Source organism: Aspergillus pseudodeflectus (assembly GCF_044049435.1).
Source record: "Aspergillus pseudodeflectus strain CBS 756.74 chromosome Unknown BJX68scaffold_90, whole genome shotgun sequence".
NCBI classification, from domain to species: Eukaryota; Fungi; Ascomycota; class Eurotiomycetes; order Eurotiales; family Aspergillaceae; genus Aspergillus; species Aspergillus pseudodeflectus.
The window spans coordinates 92,883-110,949 of NW_027263866.1; the positions used below are offsets into that span (position 1 = coordinate 92,883).

The 18,067-nt window shown below is 51.7% G+C and overlaps 8 protein-coding genes across 8 annotated transcripts; 3 read left to right on the forward strand and 5 right to left on the reverse strand.

Annotated features, from left to right (window-relative positions):
* Positions 1–149: 149 nt before the first annotated feature.
* On the reverse strand, positions 150–1,663 carry BJX68DRAFT_249390 (uncharacterized protein). Its single transcript, XM_071042100.1, has one exon. It carries the CDS (start codon positions 1,584–1,586, stop codon positions 735–737), a length of 852 nt encoding a protein of 283 aa, XP_070892799.1. The 5' UTR covers positions 1,587–1,663; the 3' UTR covers positions 150–734.
* Positions 1,664–1,825: 162 nt separating this feature from the next.
* Positions 1,826–3,310, reverse strand: BJX68DRAFT_249391 (uncharacterized protein; the record flags this gene model as incomplete). The annotated part of the gene is made up of 1 exon (XM_071042101.1): positions 1,826–3,310. One exon carries the CDS (start codon positions 3,305–3,307, stop codon positions 1,886–1,888), a length of 1,422 nt encoding a protein of 473 aa, XP_070892800.1. The 3' UTR covers positions 1,826–1,885.
* Positions 3,311–3,640: 330 nt separating this feature from the next.
* BJX68DRAFT_218662 (uncharacterized protein) lies at positions 3,641–4,595 on the forward strand. Its single transcript, XM_071037863.1, has 2 exons — positions 3,641–3,860; positions 4,034–4,595. The coding sequence occupies exons 1-2, from the start codon at positions 3,765–3,767 to the stop codon at positions 4,532–4,534; spliced, it is 597 nt and encodes a 198-aa protein (XP_070892801.1). The 5' UTR covers positions 3,641–3,764; the 3' UTR covers positions 4,535–4,595.
* A 61-nt stretch (positions 4,596–4,656) lies between these two features.
* BJX68DRAFT_272845 (alpha/beta hydrolase family protein) lies at positions 4,657–6,923 on the reverse strand (the record flags this gene model as incomplete). Its single annotated transcript, XM_071047294.1, has 4 exons — positions 4,657–5,556; positions 5,622–6,469; positions 6,528–6,808; positions 6,883–6,923. The coding sequence occupies 4 exons, from the start codon at positions 6,921–6,923 to the stop codon at positions 4,657–4,659; spliced, it is 2,070 nt and encodes a 689-aa protein (XP_070892802.1).
* A 71-nt stretch (positions 6,924–6,994) lies between these two features.
* On the reverse strand, positions 6,995–12,733 carry BJX68DRAFT_249395 (uncharacterized protein; the record flags this gene model as incomplete). Its single annotated transcript, XM_071042102.1, has 5 exons — positions 11,838–12,733; positions 11,097–11,780; positions 10,379–11,034; positions 9,650–10,318; positions 6,995–9,597 (listed from the first exon to the last, which is right to left on the reverse strand). Coding segments are annotated over exons 1-5 (5,104 nt in total), but the record flags the coding sequence as incomplete, so codon positions are not given.
* Positions 12,734–13,734: 1,001 nt separating this feature from the next.
* BJX68DRAFT_259418 (dihydrofolate reductase family protein) lies at positions 13,735–14,442 on the forward strand (the record flags this gene model as incomplete). Its single annotated transcript, XM_071043693.1, has 1 exon — positions 13,735–14,442. One exon carries the CDS (start codon positions 13,735–13,737, stop codon positions 14,440–14,442), a length of 708 nt encoding a protein of 235 aa, XP_070892804.1.
* Positions 14,443–14,616: 174 nt separating this feature from the next.
* On the reverse strand, positions 14,617–16,080 carry BJX68DRAFT_259419 (uncharacterized protein; the record flags this gene model as incomplete). The annotated part of the gene is made up of 2 exons (XM_071043694.1): positions 14,617–15,343; positions 16,064–16,080. 2 exons carry the CDS (start codon positions 16,078–16,080, stop codon positions 14,617–14,619), a joined length of 744 nt encoding a protein of 247 aa, XP_070892805.1.
* A 965-nt stretch (positions 16,081–17,045) lies between these two features.
* Positions 17,046–18,067, forward strand: BJX68DRAFT_249401 (uncharacterized protein). The gene has a single exon (XM_071042103.1). It carries the CDS (start codon positions 17,530–17,532, stop codon positions 17,728–17,730), a length of 201 nt encoding a protein of 66 aa, XP_070892806.1. The 5' UTR covers positions 17,046–17,529; the 3' UTR covers positions 17,731–18,067.

Sequence of the window (18,067 nt, forward strand, 5' to 3'; positions counted from 1 at the left end):
AGGAATTTGAGGAATCGAGACAATGAACCTGGATTTTGGTCCAGTATCCTCATCTAGTTCAGACCCGGAGTTAGGGCCTTGGCGGTGCATGATCTATAAAGCTGCAAGTAAACAAACATAGAGGCGTTGGTTCTACGGGGCATTAGTGAGCTATTTTAATACTAGTAGAGATATAAATGTTTCTAGGAGATGCCAGAGATTTTAATTGGTTCAAAAAATGTTCTATGGCACATTGATCATGTTTATCAGACCAGAATTTCTTTCCTACATACACCCGTCACTTATCCATGTAACTACTCTCTATGTTGTCCACAGATTACTCGTTCTGGTTCGAGGTTTTTGCCCGGTCGTTTGCTCAGTGACTCGCTTATGTACTCACTCAGGTCCTTGCCCAGGTCTTTGCTTGATTGCTTGCATAACTGCCCCTTGTAGTTGGAACTTACATCCAGATACTGCGCTGTCCGCACCTCAGGCTGTGACCTACACACCACGCAGTGGCAGCCCTCTGCTGCCTGGAGGAGTGGGGTATGTCTCCCCTTCCATTTTCCAGAGAGAAGAACGAAGCGATACTGCAAGCATCCTTATGATTTATGGGAAAACAAAGCAAAGGCGGCAGTGGTGCGAATATAACACTTGGATTCTATTCCCTTGTATCAACACCATGAATCGCGCCGCCAAGTCAATCAATCTGTCCCGCATAGTTTAGTCGTGTGATATCCATCGTAAATCGTGTCTCAAAGGCACTCGTTAATCATCTTAAGAATCTCTCTATAAAGTCCGGTCCAAGTCGAGCCCCTTTCCTTCTCACCTAACGGGCCGTCGACATCTAGATCCTTGCGGATCCGCCTCACAACTTCTGAGAATGATATACTCAGGTAGAACGCACAGGTGCAAATAAGCGGCAGCCAGAACCGGTTATAGGATGCCGTGAGCGTAGTAGCCGCATAGATATCGCGAAGCGCGTTTATCGAGCATCGTGGGCCAGGCCAGTGCTGAGAAATGGAGGGGGTAGATATATCCGCCGTGATTGGTGCTGACGCCGGCGCCGGTGTGATCCTCGCCCTTTGCTCATAACTCAACAGCCGGACTGAAGCATCGTAACTATCGAGATCCTCCTGCGCCGCAAGCTGCGCGAACGCCAATACGGCTGCGATGGTCGCTGGATCCGTGCAGCATATCTCGAGGACACACCAGGGGCGTTGTAGGATGACGAGGAGCGCCTGAGCTACCGACCCACTTCCGACCACACAGTGTTTCTTGATCGTTGCGGCGTTGATGAGGAACCACGGCGGGTGACTGGTCGTTTTATTCGATACCGCCTCGACATTCGAAGTGAGGGGTACGGGCACAGGGAGCGAAGCGAGTTGCGTCATGTCCGTAGCGTCTAGATCCACGTAGACGGGGAGCGTCTGACAGACCAGCGCCGCGGCGGCTGTCAGCTTGGTATGGAGGGCGGCATTCTTGTCGAGGTCTGCGAAGCTGCGAGGGAGGGGCGCGCGGGTGTAGATTGCGAATGTGTCGGGGCCGAAGCGGACGCCGCCGCCTTTGTCAAGAGCGGCGCAGATGGTGTCACCCGGGATAACCATCAAAAGGGGCTCTCGGAGTGAGGACCGAGGAGCGCATGCGAGCGAGAGGAGAGCTGGAGGCTCAGCTCGGAGTGAGGAGGGGAGTTTGTCTGCCTGGAGTTGAGAAAGTAAGTTGATCACGAGATGGAGATGCACGGCCACGCGCTAAGCTTGTTTTGGGGTAAACACGGTGCCAAGACTTGTTTGTATCTGTACAATGAGGACAGACTGGACTGGACAAGCTCTTTTGATAGTAACTATTGAAGAGAGAATCAGTGCCATGTATGGTGGTACATTAGTATACAAATCACAATATATCTCTATGAGGCGTCGACTTCATCAAGCAACATGCCATATGGTTCGACCTCTACCCCCCTGTTCCCACGGATCACCTCATGCTTCAGATAGCCACTTAGCTTTCCATTTATTCCATCTTTGCCAACTTTCCATGTGCCTTCCTCCACGTATTGAATCCACTTCTCCAAGACCCTCGCAAGCCTCGCCGGATGAGGTGCCCAAAACGGGGACTCGCGACCCTCGACCTGCCACACCCGTTTAAACCGCGGCGATACAAATTTGCTTAACCCTTCTCCATAATGTAGATCATAGACCCCTGGCGTGGGTAAAACCAATCCCACACCATCTTGCCAGGCGTTGTGGCTACTAGTAGAGAGCCCTGCGTTGATATTCTCGCCGAGCGGAAAGAGGACGGTGGGAAAGACCTTGTCGGAGTCTAATGCCCCCTCGATATCAGTGTCGCGGTCTATGAATTCCTCCAAATACCAACGTGGGTTCCTTCTCTTTACCCAGCCGGCACGTTGTGTTTCGGCAAGCGCAGCCAGCTGTGAAGGAGAAGGGAATACCAGCTCCGGTGCGACATATTTGAACGCCGGTCTTCGAGCTTGATTTAAGAATGCCTGCGGGAAGCCCAGGAATTCAGGTCCTTCTGTGGCGTTGGTGCTGGTATTGGAAATGGTGGGATATGAGCCTTCTGGAAGCTTGCTCTCTACCAGCGCCACGTACCGGTCCCACACTTCCAAATCCTCCTCGACATCCTGCGGTGGTGGATAACGGATTCCCCAACCTAGCGTATGGCCTCCAAAGGCATGCTCATCCCAAAAGCGAGGGACACCTCGGCGACGAATATAAGTCAACCACGCCTCCAGGATCACGTCCAGTGGCGCCCATATATGCTCTTTGTACTCCGGAGGCCTATCCCAGAGGATGTTAACCCAAGTGGCTTTGTTGGTTTTCATATCAAACACAAGTCCACCGGAACTGTATTGCGAAGAAGCGGCTCTATAGAGCACCACAGGGTCACCATAATCTCTCCAGTACAGAAGCTTCGAGTCAGGGTTAAGTTGGCTTGGCGACGATAGACCCCAGGTAAAAGGCAACATAGCTATGGGGACATCCACGAATTGATGGCTACGCGAGAGGAACTCAAACAGCGGGGCCTTGAGGTTCTGCTTGAGCAATCTCAGCTCATCCGGCTTCTCATCTGCCCAGTAGTCGGTGTAGTTGACCACCTCTAGAGGCTCAAAGCCGGGGGCTTCGGCGTTCTCGCGGATGATAGCATTGTGCAGCTCAATGCAGCGATTGACATTCAGTGTTGTGCGAGTCACTTTTCCTGTGCGCTCAAATGTCTGCCCTTCGGATCGAGAACTCGAGAGCAGAACATAGATAGTGATAGCGACTATGGCAATGAAAGGGATGTCCCGTCGTGTAGGTGGAGGGATCATTGGAAAAGTGGATAAAAAAAAGCAGGCTCTTGAGAGGAAGACAAAATAAATACCCAAGTAGGCAGGCACTAGTCTAGGCCCTTGGCGTTGATACCTAGCGGGGTTTTTCATCTCTCACAACACCATCTCCCCCTCCAACTTCCCCTCTCAAGAACAAGAATGAGCCTCGCACAACTTCCCACCGAGCTATGGATACTGATATGTACTGACAGTGACCTCGAGGTTCAAGATCAAAGCAACCTATCCCTCGCATGTTGGAAGTTCCGGCACATTTGCGCACCATCTCTCTGCTACGATGTTCCATTTTCATGCACGAAAAGAGGCCTCGAAGGACTTCAATAATTGGCGCAGCCGGAATGCCGACAATATGTTGAGTATCTGAGCTATTATATGCCACCGTTTCTCAAGCCGGCTGTCAAGTAGCCCGACCAGACCTCCGTGTCGACGCGGATTCTCAATGAGGAAGACGACGATGCGGAAGCTACCTTGCTTGCAGAAGTCAAGCAAATCGTACGCCAACGCTCGGAAGAGAATAGGTATATTATGGAGAATGGTATGGACCTCGCTGCACTTTCACTCGCTTTGCGGAGTTTGCATAACCTGAGCGATTTATACCTCACCTTTCGCAAATTCGACGCTGGCGAGCGAGATCCTATATCGCGCAAACCGGATGGTTTCGTTGCGCAAAAGGAAACGCTCGAATATCACCTCCTAACACTTGCACAGGCCGTCTCCCAGGCAAGAGCGGCTGGGCGACGCTTCAGCTCTATTCGGCTAGTGGGGGTTAGGCTTTCACAGAGGCGAGGACCGCAAGTACTCGGCGACGACGTCGAGGCATCCAGAGTCAAGTTGAGAGACTGTGTAAAGCAGGTTCTTGGAGGAGTCGGCTGTGCTATGCTGTCTTTATGTGGAGATATCCTCAGCTTGTGCGAAAGAACGCCGTTGAGTTTCAGAGAGATTCATATACTCAATACCACTGTTGAGTATGAGACCTTGAGGTCTTTTCTCGAGCACAACATTTCTACTCTCCGAAGGATAGAGTATTACTTTGATCAGCTGCAGAACCAACCAGAAGATGAGAACCGATGGCTCAAGGCCGGATTTTTTTCTAAGATGTTGCACAGCTTTCACACATCATCTCAGAAACGGATTTGGCGCCAGCACAAAGAAGATATCAATTGGATATTCACTCGAGTGGATCATGACTCGAATAACATGGCAGGCTGAGAGTATCTCAGGCTTTGACAGACATGAACTACTCTTTTCTTCTGCGCGTTCTCCTCCACCTCGGCCGACGCAGCCGACGACTTTGCGCTCCTTACTGAGGTGTATTATTACAAGGAAATTCGTCAACCCTTTGTAAACCGCTCCATCCAATCCAAAACAGCTCGATACCACAGAACCACATCCTCAGGCTCCCTTCCTTCACTCCCACCCTCGCCCTTGAGCACAAGTAGAGAGCACTCGATTCCACGTCCGCGCAGAGCGTTAGACGCAGCCCTGGCTTCAGAAACCGGAACCAGCCTATTTTTCTCGCCATAAATAATCAACTGCGGCGTTCTCCAGTTCCCTAGATACTCAGGGCTCGCAGGATTCCACCTTTTCCACTCATCGGGATTATCCCATGGCGCGCCTCCCAGTTCATGGAAGATTGGATGGCGAACGGGAGCCGATAGATGGGACATCAAGTTGAAGATCCCGTTATCAGAGACCAGGCTCCGGAATCGTCGACCCAACTCATGGCCCTGCAGCCAATTCACAAGGTACCCACCGTACGAACCGAGCCCCAAGGCCACGGCGCGCGACATGTCGATGTATCTCAGGTGCTCCTCCACATACTCAATGCACCGCTCTAGATCCGTATACGGTGCACCAGCGTATGAATACCGGGTTGCATCCGCGAAAACCTGGCCATACCCAGTACTCCCTGCAATATTCGGCGCAACAACAATATACCCCTGTTCAGCAAGGAGGGCGAGATTATGCCGGACGCTCCAGGCTCGATTCCAGCTCTCATGAGGGCCGTCGTGAATGAGGTAGGCCAATGGGTATTTCTGGTCGGGGGCGAAGAAGGACGGTTTGATTACCCAAGCATGAACGTCACGGCCGTGGGCACCCGGAAAGATGATCTGCTCAACTTGCGAGGATGATAAACCGAATTGGCCGTGCGGGTGTCGGGGGCCTATCAAGCTGGCATGGTTGGCTGTTAGGTCGATAAGGTGGTAGGCTCGGCTGAGGCAAAGTCGTCGCTGGATGCGAGTACTAGTGATTTTGAGGCCCTGGATTTTAGGCCCGCCTTTTCCGCGCCTGGTACCGGTGTAATATCAAGAACAGAGCCTGCGGTATTGATGCGCCGCAGGTGCTTTGGAGCAGGTGTATCCGGCCAGGGAACATGCGGAAGCTGATAAAGAACCCTCTCCCCCTTCTCCTCAACCTGAATTAACAGCGTCCTGTCAGACGCATACCAAACAGCCGAGGGACTAAGATCCCACGACCCGGCCCCATCCTCGCTCGCAAAGAGCTCCGTGCACCCTTCGCTCGACACACCCGCCACAGTCACGATCCGGTTTTTGTCCGCCGCATACCCATCCTGCTTCTGCGATAGAAACATGATCCTGCCATCTGGATCGGCATGCGGCGAAGAGATCTTCCCTCCGAGTCCCCGCTGTCGGGTCGCTTTGTAGTAGTCATCGGGGATGGGGTATCCATCCCAGGTCATCATAGGGCAGATGTAGCAGGAGCACGCTGTATGCGTAGAAGGATCAACCTCTGGGTCCCTTCCCACGAAGAGGATAACCCAGGAGCACAGGAAGAATTCCCGGCACTCTTCAAGGTCGGAATTGGGGACGTTCTCGACTGAAAGGGCACCCAGGTTGAAGTAGTCCATCAGATTCGTAAACCCCAACGTACAATACCGCGCGCGTGGTTCCCTGGAGGGACGCACGAGGTTTCCAAACCAGATGGCATTCCTTTGCTCTTCACCACCCTGATCATCATCACTTGATCCCATCTCCCGAAGCTTAGCAGCCACCGGATTCCACAACCCACCCTCCCCATCCACTCGCCCAATAACCGCAAACAAAAGATCCCCGCAATCTCCATCCCCCCTTCCAAACAACGACTCAATCCCCCCCAGCGAAACTCTGAGATCCCTCACGGGCCCTTCAGTCACCCCCGCAACATACGTCGCACTCACTCGTTCCCCCAAGCAACCACGCACTCCCGACAACGAGCTTCGTCTGCCCAGTCTCTGGTACATACTCGAGCCAGATCAGATCATCGCCCGTGCCCAGCCACTGCGGGAAACTTGCGTGCGGGTTCGTGGTCACCACCCAGTAGCGCGGTGTGCCGGTTTCTAGGACGCGGATTGAGCGTTGGCGGTGGTATTGGCGTGGACCTGCGGTGGGCGTGGTGAGGGAAAGGGTTTCTTCGGTGTAGACTGCTAAGAGGCCGGATTTGCTTGGGGTTGCGTGGCTGCGGGATGGGCCCGAGAGGAGGGTTCTTGCTTCTTGATTAGTTGGGTAGGTCACAGGAATTGTGGCAATGTATAGATAGGTAAGTGTGCGAGGACGTACTCTGGGGTTAATTTGGGGTTTGGACAAGAGTGTTTGGTCATTTTGCTTAACGTAGTATATCGATAATTAAGTACGAGTTCCTTGCTGTATGGGTAGAGCTGTTTATATACTTGGAGAAATAAATGCGATCTGTTCTGGATCCTAGGTTCTGGGGATCAAAGAGGGGAAATACGCCCAGCAAGTAGAGTACACGTGGGCTATCTAGGCAGTCCAGATGGCATCAAACCATACCAGGATAAACAGGCTGATTGAAAAGATAGGCTATGACATACCAAACAAAAAGAACGCTTGAAAACTATAATCAATACTTCCAACACGTATGCTTTGACTTCCATTCCCTCAATCTTGCTCTCTTTCAGTCCAACTACTTCAAAAACGACAGCCGCCCTGGGATAGAACAGAGGAAATCCCTCGCATATAGCGCCGCCGCCTCAGCCGCAACCTCCTGCCACGTCTCCGATTTGTGAGAGTCCGCGTAGTCCGCTACTCCCTTGATCACAATACAGGGAAATTCCGTATCCATCAGCCCTGCAGCTTCCATCTCGCAGCAAATGACTTGGTGTTTCGTTATCAGTGTTTCCCGGGTCTGTGGCTCGTTGATCACAGAGACTCCGGATGCGATTGTTCCATAGAAAATGCGTGGTCGCAGGTCGGGCCGTGGGTGTCGCCAGGGTACAAGTTGGTCCTTGTCGCATGAATCGCAGGTTGGGTGGTCGGGGTTATGTACGTATGATGTGTTGTATAGGCGATCTGTGTCGGTGGGAGGACGGGGGATGATCATTTTGTTGCTAAGAATGTTTGGGCGAGATGCCATCATGCTCAGCGCTAGGAGAAGTTTCTCTGATGGCGCCTTGGTGCTTCCAGTTTCAACGAATCCAGTTCTTGTAGCCCTCCCCAGGTCGTATTGAGCAACACCACCATGCTGCAGATGTGGCTTGCTGACCACGATATCTCCCAAACGGATGTCCTGCTTGGGGCTAGGAAGACCGCCGCCTATCCCGACTAGCAGACCAATCTCGATCTTTGGGAACTTTTGCAACATCCGAGTTGCTACCATTCCTGCCATGTTCGCCCCAGCTTGGCCCATGGGGAGGCAGGCAATGACAACGTTTAATTGGCGGATCTGGCCTAGAATGTAAAGATTGTCGTCTGTTCCGGGACCAAAACCCACGTCGTGCAATCTATCCAACATCCTCCGCGAAGCACTGAGCTCCACGGGAAGAGCACATATCCATCCTACGGTGTAATCTTCCTCACGCAGAACAACAGGAGGAGGAGGCTCATAGGCTTGAGGGCGAGGAGTCGGGCGCATGACAGGTGGTCTTTGCTCCGGATGGTACCTGGGTTGCGGGGGAGGTGCACTCCTTACCCCATACGGAACAGGGTGATTGGCCAATGGCGGAGTCGCGTACTTAGGTGGAGATGGCACCAAGGGCCGAATGCTGCGAAAGGGAGCCGCTTGACGAGGGCGTTTGGCGAATTGTTCTTGCTCTTGATCGGAAGCCGGTCGTTTCTGCTGTATCCCATTTCGCCTGGAGACCATTCCAGGAGACTCCGAGGGTGCATTCAGAATGACTCGACTCTCGTTAATAGGTGGCCCATTTTGCATGACTGGAGGCACGGGCTGCGGGCTGGTGATAGGAGGAGGCGGATCTTCCACTTTCGGCTTGTCGCCTCCCCACTGCGCCTTGAAGATGACCGCGCCCTCAGAAGGCAGTTCTTTCGTATTTTTAGGGTCACTGTCAACTCGACTACTGTCACGTATGTATAAAAGTGTTTGCGCATGGTTGCATGTCTCCTCTGTGGCCTTGTCGCCAGGGCAGGGGTCGTATATCGAATCAGAGGGCTGCCAGTATACATCATTCACTAGCTTCATTGGAGACGTGTTAGGGTTGCCTTGCTTTTCCATGATGTCCTTGAGATCTGCTGCAGAAACAGTAAGATAGTCCGCATCTGCGGGCACCTCGGTCCATGCTGCGCAAACTTTTTTGTCCCCCTTCGGTATGATCAGATCCTTGAAGTTCCTACCAAAAAGAATGATGGCACCAATTTTATTCATCAGAAATAGCCAGCTGGGACTGTAGTTCTGATCTGCATGTACTCGAGCATGGACCTCGGGGTTGTTCATTGCCACATCCATGAAATCGAATCCCTCCAGGCTTTCACGGGCGAGCCCACTGAATCCAGCTATTGCAGCTCGTTCTCGGTTAAGCTTATCTTGATGCGCAAAGATCTGCTCCAAAATGTGAAAGACTCGGTCCACTCGATCCCGGAACGTTTGACCACTGCTAGCGTATATCTTGACTTTGGCGTTCGCAGCACTCGTGAGAGTCTTACGGGCTGCTTCACGCCCGATGGTGGTAGGGGGTAGTTTTTGCAGATTCTGTGGGCTGTATATGAGATCGTCATCGACCTGATAGGCCTCATCCTCTTTAAGAGATGCCCGAACCAAGTGCAGCAGTGCGCTTGCACCGTCAACAAGCCATGAGCGCTTAGCTTCCGCGTCGTACAGAACAACCCACCGCTTTGATATCCATTGGATCTGTTCAGCGTAGTCTTCTCTTGTATGGACAGCTTTGTCCCTTTCACCTAAAGCCACCACGTTCGGATTCGAAATGAGCTTTCCTGGGTGTACCCTGACAGCAAAAAGTCCACAGCCGCGCCCGGCGATGCGAAAGTTAGACCAGTCAATGCTGTAATTTGCTTCTGGAGCACCTATACTCATTTAGCACAAGACCAGCAAGCAGGTCTCATCGATCATTCGTACCTGTTAGCAGTTCAACCTCAGGGCACCAGCCGAGAACGTGCCTAAACGAGTCGAGACTGCATTCTGAAATGTTCGCAGGGTACAAGCTAGGCAGTGCCTCAATCTCGGGGTCAACGTAGGAGATATAGCCACCATTTTTATCAAACACCATGTGCCAGACTACTATGTCTCCAATAACCTTTGTGGGAACTAAGACAGTAGAAAACCCCTTGATGTAGAGCTTGTTTCCAAAAATAGTTAGTCGACGGCTGGGGACGAGTGCACCCAGCACGTCCAGCGACGATTCCATTCCAATGTTTGGCATGTGCCGAGTTCGTATGGGGAACCCTTCAGCAACCACGGGATTCCTGAAGATATTGTGCCAACACCGGCCATTTCTTGGCTTCTCGTTTAGATCACCCTCGTTGACATTAAAGCCAATGTGAAATTGAAGGCTGGAAGTAATCTTCAGACCCTCATCGGCAGAACTGGATCTAGATCCGTGCACGGATTTAATTTTCGGTCGGCAGACAGCTACGCCGTGATCATTCAAGGATGCTCTCAGTGTAGCGCCTAGCCAAGCGAATTGTTCTGCTACCTCTGCAACAGACGCTCGTGTTCCAATGGCTTTGACGGTTACCGTGAAATTCTTGATTCGCAGATTAACAGTCGTACCCCCGGGCAATTCGCCTAAAGAAATTTGGTTATCAGCAAAATATTTGAGGATTTCTACTCCGCACTGGTACTCACATTCATTTGACCCTGCTTGATTAGCTGAAAGTGCTTTCTTGATGGCAGTCATGATGTGCATCCCAGTTGTTGGCCATGTTTGGCGCATATACTCCCCACAGGTCATGGCTTGAATGTCATCTAGAGATCCGGTTAGAGTAAGAACTTTATCAAAAATTACGTCCGCTCGTCCGTCGTATCTCTGCCCCTTGAAAAACGCGATAGGGCTCCATTCCATGACAAAGGAGGCCTTGACAGCTTCTGCGCCAGTTTTCCTGCTAACTGGGGGCGATGGGGGGAACGATTGTAATACCGCAGCCGCGATATCGCTCATAGACTGTTTCTCAAGGAAGCCTAACGAGATGCTCTTTTGAAAACTGTCAACCAGCCACTGATACGCTGGGGATCTCAGAATGGAGTCCAGATACCGTACAAGCCGGCGTGACATGGTGTCGTTATCTTCCTCTTCAGAAGAACTCTCCTGCGATTCACTAACCTCAGGGCCGTCTACAGTGTTACCATTTTTGTGCGCAATGTCTTGGCTTTTGGCCTGAGTCTCCAAGTGAAGCCAAGGCCGTGCCCTCTCCTGCATAGACGTCTTTTCGGTATCATTGACACGGGCATTCCGAGAAATAATATCCTCCGGATACCTCTCCCATATACATTCGGCAATATCACTGTTGCCACATGTCGTCAGTTATCATTGGTGTGCAAGACAGGGGGCGGAAAATAGTCTTACTTTCGTTTTTTATGAATGTAATACCTAATGTCGAGGAAGGACTCGGAAGTTGTGTCGTATCCGAGTTTATCAGCAAATGCTTGCAACAGTTCGGTAATTCTTTCTAAAGACTTCGTTTTGACGTCCCAGTAGCGTTGATTGGTGAAAACGCTTCTCAGGAGAGCGTCGGTAAATGTAGATATGAATCCGTCATTAGCTGATGGAATTGACGATGTACCCGGGTATCCTGTAACAACTGGATATGGATTCACCGGCCTCCATCCGCCATGTGCGGGTTTGGGAGCCAACATCGGCCTAGATTGGATGATCTGTGCTCCATAGCCTGAATCCGTTGGCACTCCATTCCTATTGCCCGGAGGCCAAGCAACAGGGTCGGACTGCCGCCTCTGAATCTTTGCATCTTCTTTGTGTAGCCGATCAAGGCCATTGGACGGTTGATGCATGTGTCGAGGATCTCGGGGATGAGATCGGCTATGAGTTTCTAACTCGTTCATGAGTTGTTGTTGTGGACCTATGTTCTCTACCACCACAACATTTGATCTCAAGTTACGTGGACTGTCCAAGTTAGTCTCAGGCCTTTCAGGACGCGGGATGGCCTGTCTAAACTGTCCCTCTTCCGGTGAGTCAGCTTCTCCATTGCCTGGTTGGTCTGGTGAAGCACCAGGGGCGCCAGTTCGAGGTAGACTAGTCGTTATGGTTAGCCAGATAGCCATGAGATCATACGCCGCGGCTGTAGCGTACCTTGTCAGCTTCCATGCCCCATCCACCCATCGAACGAACCCCTGTTCGAGCGCCCACTCGCGAAGGAAAGGATCCTCTTCCTCAGGCCCCGGATCACCTTTCTCAATATGTCGCGAAACGTGCTCCATTCTCTCGGACCAGCTCCCGTCACCTCTGAATTCCCGACCACAGAACCCACACCGACTTGCCTGAGGAGCCAGACGCGTCTGGATCCAGCATCGTTTCCAGACATCCTCGAGACTCGATTCATACGCTGCGCGTTCATCCTCAGAGACCGAACGTTTGTCCTTGGGTTCCGATAACCACGGCGCATGTATCCGACGCTGGTGCTGGATGAATAAATCCTTGCGATTGAAATCGCTAAATTGCACTCGTCTTGGCTCTGACAATGGCTCTGGCCGCTCTACGAGGCCACAGCGGCCGACATCGCAGCGATAGAAACCTAGTTGTAGATGCTGGATGGCAACGTGGCGTTTCCACTCGTTTTTCGTGGGAAAGTTATTTGTGCAACCATAGTGCCGAAAGGGACACGTATAAATACGGTGAGGCAACTTTTTGCGAGACGCGACTTTCTTGCGAAAATCGACCTTCACCGTAGCCTCGGCGCTTTTGGGCTGTGAAATGTCGTTGTGATTTAGTTCTCTTAATCTTTGAGAATCAATCGGGTCTTTTTCTGTAATTTCCGGATCCTGGTGACGTCTTGAGCCCAGCCTAGTTAGGCCTTGCCTGGAGGTGTGCGGGGAAGTCATGGTCGCGACACGGGGCTCATCATCGATAATTAAAGGCGGTTAGCTGGGATGATTATCATGTACAAGGCCACTTAATGGCCGCGTTATTCGATGAATAAAGGATAAAGTAAGGCCGTAGTCGATGGGACTTGAGAATTGGAGGAAGGCTGAAAGTTGTGAGGGAGAGGAAGGTTCACTTCAGCCTCGCCGAAAAACCCGAGCAGCCGCGCCAAGGCAGCTGCTGCGCCTCAGGCTCAGGCGCCCAGGCGCCCAATAAGGCCGTAGCACAGCTCCTGGCGTAAGCACTGCGGCCTAAATGTCAGGCAATTACGCCGGAGTGATGTGTTCATTAATCTGAGACTTGCGCTGTTCAACGAATAAATACTGAAGATTAGTGAAGTTAAAAAGCCTCCGTCTCCATAGATTTGTTTGTCTATCTCTCTATGTATATTCCAGACCAAGGATTCTTAAAGGGGCTCCGATCGACAAAGTACCAGAATCAGCATTCGGGGTCTATTCGATAAATGGAATGCTCACTGACTTTATTCTCTGGCAATCGAGCACTAAGAATACTACCTAGTAAGTTGGATTGGTCGGTTTTGTGACATTTAATTGGCGCAGGAGGACGCAGGATTAGTAACCTTTATGCAGACATATTTACTAGTTACTAGTATCCCTGCAGAAATGTCATGTCGACCAGTGGGAAGAGCGAATAAGCGACGATAAGAAGGTGAGTTTTGCTGGGTTCTGAATAAGGCTGTCGATAAAGAAACCTAGGTAGTACTCCGTATAGGCCAATCTATCCACGACCAGGTACCCAGGTAGACTCGAGTCAGTGGGTCCCGTCTTTAGTCCCATACTGTAAAAAGTTGAGGCAGTTAGGTTTCTCCGTTGTTTTCGACCGATAAGATGCTACCTGGTGGATATACTCCATGTTGATTCCCCGGATGTTGATCGACCTGGTTTTCCAAGAACATTTCCAAGAGTAGGCAACAGGACCTCACAATACGAGGTTACATTCTTGGAGATTTCTCGGCATACATACTCTGACTCACTTATCTATCTGCTCTAATATCGCGCTCGACTTTAGGCCTCGAGACTGGAGACATAACCATCAAAACCTCTATACTCCTGATCAAATTCCAGCTCCTATCCCAATCCAGCCCAAAATGTCCGCCTCGACCTCTCGTACATGGAAGACGCGCCTCTTCACCGCAACAAGCCTAAACGACTACCTCGCACGCGGCGACCATTCTATAACCTGGCTGACCTCACCAAGCCCGAACCCATCCCATGCGGCCCCTAGTCCGCCAGAGCGGAAAACAACACCCACATTCGAACAGCACATGTCCACTGTCGACTTCATCGTCATGGGCCGCCAGACCTTCGACGTGTGTCTTTCACTACCGGATTGGCCGTATCCGAAGGACAAGGAGTTACTTGTTCTTTCGAGGAGGATGGATTGTCTTCCTGTGGATTTGATGGGTGCGAAAAGGTTGGGTGGCAGTGGGAATGGGAATGGGAATGGTAAGGTGAGGATTGTGCGGTCGATTGATGAGGTGAAGCGGGTTTTGGATGCGGAGGTGAACAGGGGGAGGATGGTTTATGTTGATGGTGGCCAGACGGCGAGGGAGTTTCTGAGGAGGGGGTGGGTGGATGAGGTTGTGCTTACTGTTGCGCCAGTTGTGCTGGCTGGGGGTGGGAGAGGGTTGTTTGGTGGGTTGGGTCCGGAGTTGGAAGCGGAGGGGAGGAGAGATCTAGAATATACGTTGGTTGGGGTGGATGTCATTGAGAATGGAATGGTGACAGTTTACTATCGGGCCAAAGATGATGGCAAAGGGGAGAAAGGGGAGATGGGTGAAACAGAGGATGAATAGGGAAGGGAAGTCTAAGGGGTACCTAGGTGAGACAGGGTCCGCACTAGGATTGAAATCTATGTCCAGATAATCAGGGCACTTGTCTATTTACCATTTGACTGTTTTGGAATGTATCATGTACAGATCATAGGACGGCAACGTCTATCGTATGCAATGTATGTTAAACGATAAAGATCACGCTCCTGGCCTCTCCATGGTAGACGATAACCCCCCATGAACAACCAGCAAAAACCTCTTCTGATTCAACTTACACCGCACCTGACAATTCGCAAGCCCAGTATCGAGCTGCGAGCCCTTCTTCTGATCCCTCAAGCACTGACTCATGCAAGGCGCCGAATGCTTACTATAAACGCGGCACTGGCTTCCCATCCCTGTAGTCGTACTAGACAACCATCCAAACCCCCTCTTCGTGCAATCAAACGCATCGATTTCTCCATCGTTGAAGAGTGGAATCGTATTTTCAACGAGAATCTCGCGCGTTCGCTGCGGAGTATGCAGGAAGACGATGTCGTCTTCGAGAATCAAGCATTTTGCTTTGGTGCCGCTGGTGCAGGCGTCGAGGACTTGGGCGTATTTCTCCCGGAAGAGGTCGTCTTTGCTTGCGCTGGGGTCGTCTCTGGTAGCACTCAAGGCGAGCTGCTTACGGTTCAAAGCGGCACATTCTGCGATATCTTGCTGGTTTGGGACGAGAGTCAGAGAGTCATAGTCGAAATGCGCCGCTACATCGGGGGTAAAGCGGCCACATGAGGCTGTGAGCGCAAAGACTTGGAATTGTCGCTGGAAATATGTTTCATAAGAGAGGTCGTAAAGGTGAGAATTGACGAGCCGCGGCACGCGAAACGCCAGGAGAATCAGGGCGATGAGTATGATGGCGATGCCGGCGTAGCGCGCGAAGATGGGTCTTGATATCAACATTGCCGCCAGCGACAGTACAAGACCTGGAGGTAGACAACACGTCCAAACTCGTTGAGTTTGGCATCTTCAGTCGCAATAAGCGCAGTTTCCCCATTTGCAGATCAGTGACGCGTTTTCCAACGAACGGGATTCCCGGTGTGTGGCTATGCTACCGCTGGTCCGCTCTGACGGACTGCAGTGACGAGCTGCCAAGAGTGCCTATCTATGCTGAAGCGGACCAGTGCCTGAAACGCTCGGCTTGGACCCTGAAAAGTGATTGGCCGAGAGTGGGTAATAGGCTTTCTAGCATCAGCTCGGTGGGGATGGGGCGAAGGATCTTCAGCTGAAAACACGAGGTCAGTCTCCTATCGAGTCCCTGCATCGGCCATCTTTCTTAGCTGGAAGGTGTTTACGGTTGTTCTTTGTGGAAATGCAATTGGATGACACTAAGAAACTATCACATAGTATCAGAGCCCTAGCTAGCACTTTGATTCAACCTCCAGCTTCAATAACAACAGATACCGAGGCATCATCCGCCCTGTTACATCGCAGAGCGGCGTAGACTTGACTAGCAAGCGTGCTCTGCAGGGAAAGTGACCAGCAGAAAACTCAAATGCTCTTACAGAATCTTCGTGATAAGCAGGCCTTCTTGTACTATGTGATCTCATGGCAAGTCGCATACCTATATCTCATGCGTGGCAGCCCGAGATCGGAGCTACGTACTGACGAATGTGGGCTGGTCATAATACGTACAATTGCTCATTCCCAGTTGCGCTGGCTAGTATATAGACGAAGATATTAGCAAGAATAGAGCTGGAGGCCATTCTATCCATCTGCCCTGATTGGACTCCACAACATGGCCCGTCAATGCCACTAGCGGACAGGTTGACACTTGACAACGCCTGCGGCTCTATTTCACGCCTCATCTTTGTCTCCTGGAGCTCCACATATTGCAAACAAGCGGAATTTTTGCGTTTTGCTACACTCCTGTCAGGCTCTCAATCCTTTGCTCTATGGCTAGCACGCACGTCATCTTTAGCTTTATTCAACCTCGGCGCCGCATCGTGCGTACACTTACTGGTTGACAGTTCATTCATCGATCTTCTGTCAAATCTGTCTTTATAGCATCTTGCAAACCATCTTTCTCATTGCATACGACGCGGTAAGAACAATAAACATACCCACACAGCAGATTACAACGCCCAACGCTAGCGCGAGCACGACAGCCCTGTACACAAGTAATCCTAAGTTCGCTGGCCACGGCACAATGTCATGCTATCAAAACTCCCTCCAATATTGGTTCTCTATTCTTAATAATCTAGCTACTTCTCTTGTAGATGAATGATGATAGGCCAACCAAGCCCTAAGTGTGTGTGATTTTTTTTTTACTGCCCCAATGCGAGAATAAAGTATAGTATGAACACAACATCTATTGACGATCATAACTCTCGCTTATATACACATGTGGTTCATGACGAAGGCAAATTCATATCACAGTATCCAGGATACTTACATTACAAGCTATACATACTAAGTTCTTTAATACATAACAACAGACGCATTTCCCTCCTCTTCCTCTTTCATTCCATCTCATCTTATCTAGCCATTCTGGAAAAACGTTTCCTTCATGGGAGCAGAGAGAGCTAAATCTAAATAATAAGCACAAAAGAGAGCGCAAAGGCCACAAGGACGGAAACACCCTGAGCCAAACCGAAAGCGCGGGAAGCGGCACCCGTGAAGGCCGGAGACTCGCCATCCTGGGTTCCGCTAGGAGCGGGGACGACAGGGCGGGAGCTGGACGGGTGGATGTTGAAGGTCGAGGATGGGTACGGGTAGTTGCCGCCACCGTTGCCTGAGCCACCACCGATCACGGGCCTGCTGGTGGTTGCGGGGCCTGGACCGGAGCCGGGACCAGGGTTGGTTGGGACGCTGTCACTTCCGCTGCCGCTTGGGTACTCACCGCCGGAGACGTCGGTGGGCTGAGCTGGGGTTGTTGGGGGCAGAGTCAGAGTAACGGTCGTGGGAGTCGCGGCGCAGACGGTGCAGACGGTAACGGTTGTGGTCCAGCCCTCGGGGATGTCGGGGGTGTCGGTTGGGGAGCCGGATCCAGGGCGAGTGGCTGTCGCCGTGGCAGTGCAGGGGCAGTAAGTTGACGTCAGAGTCGTCGTGATCGTAGTGAACCCGGTAGGGCAGATGCTTGTGTACGAGGTCACGATGATGGTGGTGGTCATGGCCGGCTCCGTGGTGGTAGGCTTGGAGGTGACAGAGCCGGTGTTGGTGGGTTGCGTGGCAGGGGGCTTGGTAGTGCCAGCCTTGGTGGTAGTCTTGGTCGTGCTTGTGCCGGTGGTCTCGGACGAGGTTGGCACTCCGGACCCGCTTAGGGTTGGGGTCTGAGGCTTTGTGCCTGAAAGTGTGCTCGTGGTGGAAGACGACGTGGTCGGAATCACGGGCGTGCTTGTGGAGTGGCTAGTTGTCTGGGAAGCGCTCGAGGAAGTTGTCTCGGTAGTCTCGGTGCAGTCATCTGTATCGGTGCTGGTAGGCCTGGCAGAGCTAGAAGTGGGCGGTGTCGGGAAGACAGTCAGAGTAACACTGCTCGTCGAGGAAGACGTGCTCGATTCGGTCTCAGAGCAATCGGTATCAGTCTCGGTGGCAGACGGGGTGCTTGTCGGGGTCGGCGTAACAGTGGTAGAAGGAGTTGTTGGTATCACTGGAGTGCTTGAAGTGCTGGTCG

What these genes read in the sequence shown, in the direction of transcription:
- BJX68DRAFT_249390 (XM_071042100.1), bottom strand. Translation starts at nt 1,586, where the DNA reads ATGGTTATCCCGGGTGACACCATCTGCGCCGCTCTTGACAAAGGCGGC.
- BJX68DRAFT_218662 (XM_071037863.1), top strand. Translation starts at nt 3,765, where the DNA reads ATGAGGAAGACGACGATGCGGAAGCTACCTTGCTTGCAGAAGTCAAGC. An exon ending in TAGGTATATTATGGAGAATG is followed by an intron (nt 3,861 to 4,033) that starts GTATGGACCTCG and finishes ACACTTGCACAG; the next exon opens with GCCGTCTCCCAGGCAAGAGC.
- BJX68DRAFT_249401 (XM_071042103.1), top strand. Translation starts at nt 17,530, where the DNA reads ATGCTTGTGTACGAGGTCACGATGATGGTGGTGGTCATGGCCGGCTCC.